The sequence below is a fragment of the Microtus ochrogaster genome, chromosome 5 (genome assembly GCF_000317375.1).
Source record: "Microtus ochrogaster isolate Prairie Vole_2 chromosome 5, MicOch1.0, whole genome shotgun sequence".
Classification (NCBI taxonomy): domain Eukaryota; kingdom Metazoa; phylum Chordata; class Mammalia; order Rodentia; family Cricetidae; genus Microtus; species Microtus ochrogaster.
The window spans coordinates 51,581,593-51,584,443 of record NC_022012.1 but is presented as its reverse complement, the minus strand read 5'-3'; the positions used below and the strand labels follow the sequence as shown (position 1 = coordinate 51,584,443).

Genomic DNA, 2,851 nt, shown 5'->3' with positions numbered 1-2,851 from the left:
TCTACAAACCAGAGTATGTCAGGTTAGTCGGTACTCATGAATGGGAGTTCATGTCCAGCACAGGTTGGCCGTTTTACTAATTTATCCTAAGTTCCATATTTGAGGGCTCAGACTTGTTCAGTGAAGTCTACAAGAAGACATAGTCTACAAAAAGAATTCTCTTGAATATTTTCCTACTTTTCAATTTGACGAAAATTTTCTAAGATTTACCCCTGAAGTCTAATTGTTGACTTCTGTTATTTGATGTTTTTCTCTGGTACTTTCTTTTTCCATTGTTTCAGTTGCCTCTTAAACACCAGTCTCATGGGGATTTTGTTTTCAGACATTTTTTTTTCATGTGTTTTTTGTTTTAGCACATTTTTTGAGATTTTTTCATTCTTTTTTATTATTATTTTATTTTATTACTTAAAAAAATACCAATCCAAATTCCCACTTCCTCCCCTCCTCCCACCCCCTCCACAGATCCTCCTCAAACCCCTGCAGTCTTAAGAGAGGGCAAGGCACTCTGCCCTGTGAAAAGTCCAAGGCACTCCCTACTACATCTAGGCTGAGCAAGGTATACATGCAAAGAGAATAGGATCCCCAAAAGCCAGTATACGGAGTAGACACAAATCCCAGTGCCATTGTCATTGACCCTTCAGTCTGCTCCAACTGTCAACCACATTCAGAGGGACTAGTTTGGTCCTATGCTTGTTCATTCCCAGTCCAGCTGGGGTTGGTGAGCTCTCATTAGCTCAGGCACATTGTCTCAGTGGGTGAACCCCTCATGGTCTTGACTTCCTTGCTTATACTCTTTCTCCTACTGCTCTTCAACTGGACCTTGGGAGCTCAGTCCATTGCTCTGATGTGGTTCTCTGCCTCTGATTCCATCTATTGTTGGACGAAAGTTCTATGGTGATATTTAAGACATTCATCAGTCTGACTACAGGGCAAGGCTTGTTCAGGCACCCTCCCTTCTATTGCTTAGGTTCCTAGCTGGGTTCATCCAGGTGGATTTTTGGGAATTTTTCTAGAGCCAGGTTTCTTGCTAACCCCAAAATGGCTACCTCAATCAAGATACTCTTTCCTTGCTCTCATATCTGTCCTTCCTCCATCTCAACAATACCATTCCCTCAAGCTCTCCCCAAACCTCCCCTTCTCTCTTCCTCTTCCCCTCTCCCCTTCCTATTACCCCCCTCCCCCCATGCTCCCAAATTTTGTCAGGCGATCTTGCCTGTTTCCAATTTCCTGGTGAGTTTATAGATGTTTTTCTTTGGGTTCACCTTATTACTTAGCTTCTCTAGGATCTGAACTATAGGCTCAATGTCCTTTGTTTATGGCTAGAATCCACTAATGAGTGAGTACATATTTTGGGGTCTGGGTTATCTCACTCAGGATAGTGTTATCTAATTCCATCCATTTGCATGCAAAATTCAAGATGTCATTGTTTTTTACCGCTGAGTAGTACTCTAATGTGTAGATGTGCCACACTTTCTTTATCCATTGTTCTGTTGAAGGGTATCTAGGTTGTTTCCAGGTTCTGCCTATTACAAGTAATGCTGCTATGAACATAGTTGAACAAATGCCTTTGTAGTATGATAGGGCATCTCTTGGGTATATTCCCAAGAGTGGTATTGTTGGATCCTGAGGTAGGTTGACTCCCAATTTTCTGAGAAACCGCCACATAGATTTCCAAAGTGGTTGTAGAAGTTTGCATTCCTACCAGCAATGAATTAATGTTCCCCTTACTCCACATCCTCTCCAGCATAAGCTATCAGTTTTAGCACATTTAAAAATAATTTATGTAAATTTATCTTATGTGCATTGGTGTAAAGGTGTCAGATCCCCTGGAACTGGAGTTACACACAGTTGTGATCTGCCACATGGGTAATGGGAATTGAACCTTGGTCCTCGGGGAGAGCAGTCAGTGTTCTTAACCACAAAGCCATGTCTCTAGCCATATCCTTTTAGCAAATTTTAATGAGACAGATTTCAAGTGCTGGTCATTTTATATTTGTTCATCGATAAAAATGTAAAAATAATATCCTTACTTCATGGAATTAATATTTTGATAACAGACAGATAAGTTTATTTACACTAAGGAGTCACAAACAACTCTTTGTAATGTTGAACCAGAGTAGAATGAGTAACAGATGGTGTTTAAAGTTATAGAGTATTTCACTTAGGTAGTTGATAATAAAATACAGGAAGAGACCTACAAGTTAAGGCATGTGAGGCATGATCTAAGAAACCATAAGGAGGATCCAGCATAGGAAGGGGTGTTTCCACTTGAGAAAGAATCAAGGAGAAGTGAAACAAGTTTTCATATTGAAGAACTCAAGCTGGTTCTTTAAATGGGGATTATAGTTTGAATGCAGCATCTTCCATCTATTTTCTTTCTCTCATTCTAAAGCAACAAAGATAATGAGAAATGGCAGAAGATTCCATCTTCTATGAAACTAAAAGAAGTAAAGTTTCTGTAAACATGATAACATCCTTGAGAATCTATGGATTATCAGACATAGGAGGGTGCATCAGCAATTTGGAGGTGAATGTCAAAGCTCTTGATATCACAAGTAGCCAGACATTTTAGAATTGATCTACAGCATGCTCATTTCTCCCAGGTGGTGGTGGGCATGAGTTTCCTTGTATTCTGATTCTGAAAAGAGCAGGAAATTTTGGTCAGTTAAGACCTCAATTACTGATATCTGTTCTGTGTGGAAGTGGAAAGAAAGGACTCTCATGTTTGAAAACTCATAATCCATGATCACTCCTGAAGTAATAACTCTAACAAATAAAGATGTAAACACATGGCCATAAGGGAGACCTCCGGTTAGGAGGCAGCCTATTGGGCTTTTCTCATAATCTGCAA

General features: G+C 39.8%; 1 protein-coding gene across 1 annotated transcript in view; it reads left to right on the top strand.

The window, feature by feature from the left end:
* The window catches only part of LOC102000020 (zinc finger protein 717-like), a 14,649-nt gene extending 12,091 nt beyond the window's left edge, over positions 1-2,558 (top strand). The window contains exon 6 of the mRNA XM_013346354.2: positions 2,393-2,558. Within this exon, the coding sequence (XP_013201808.1) occupies positions 2,393-2,436 (44 nt within the window). The 3' untranslated portion in view covers positions 2,437-2,558. The remainder of the gene's footprint in view (positions 1-2,392) is intronic.
* The last annotated feature ends 293 nt before the right edge of the window (positions 2,559-2,851 follow it).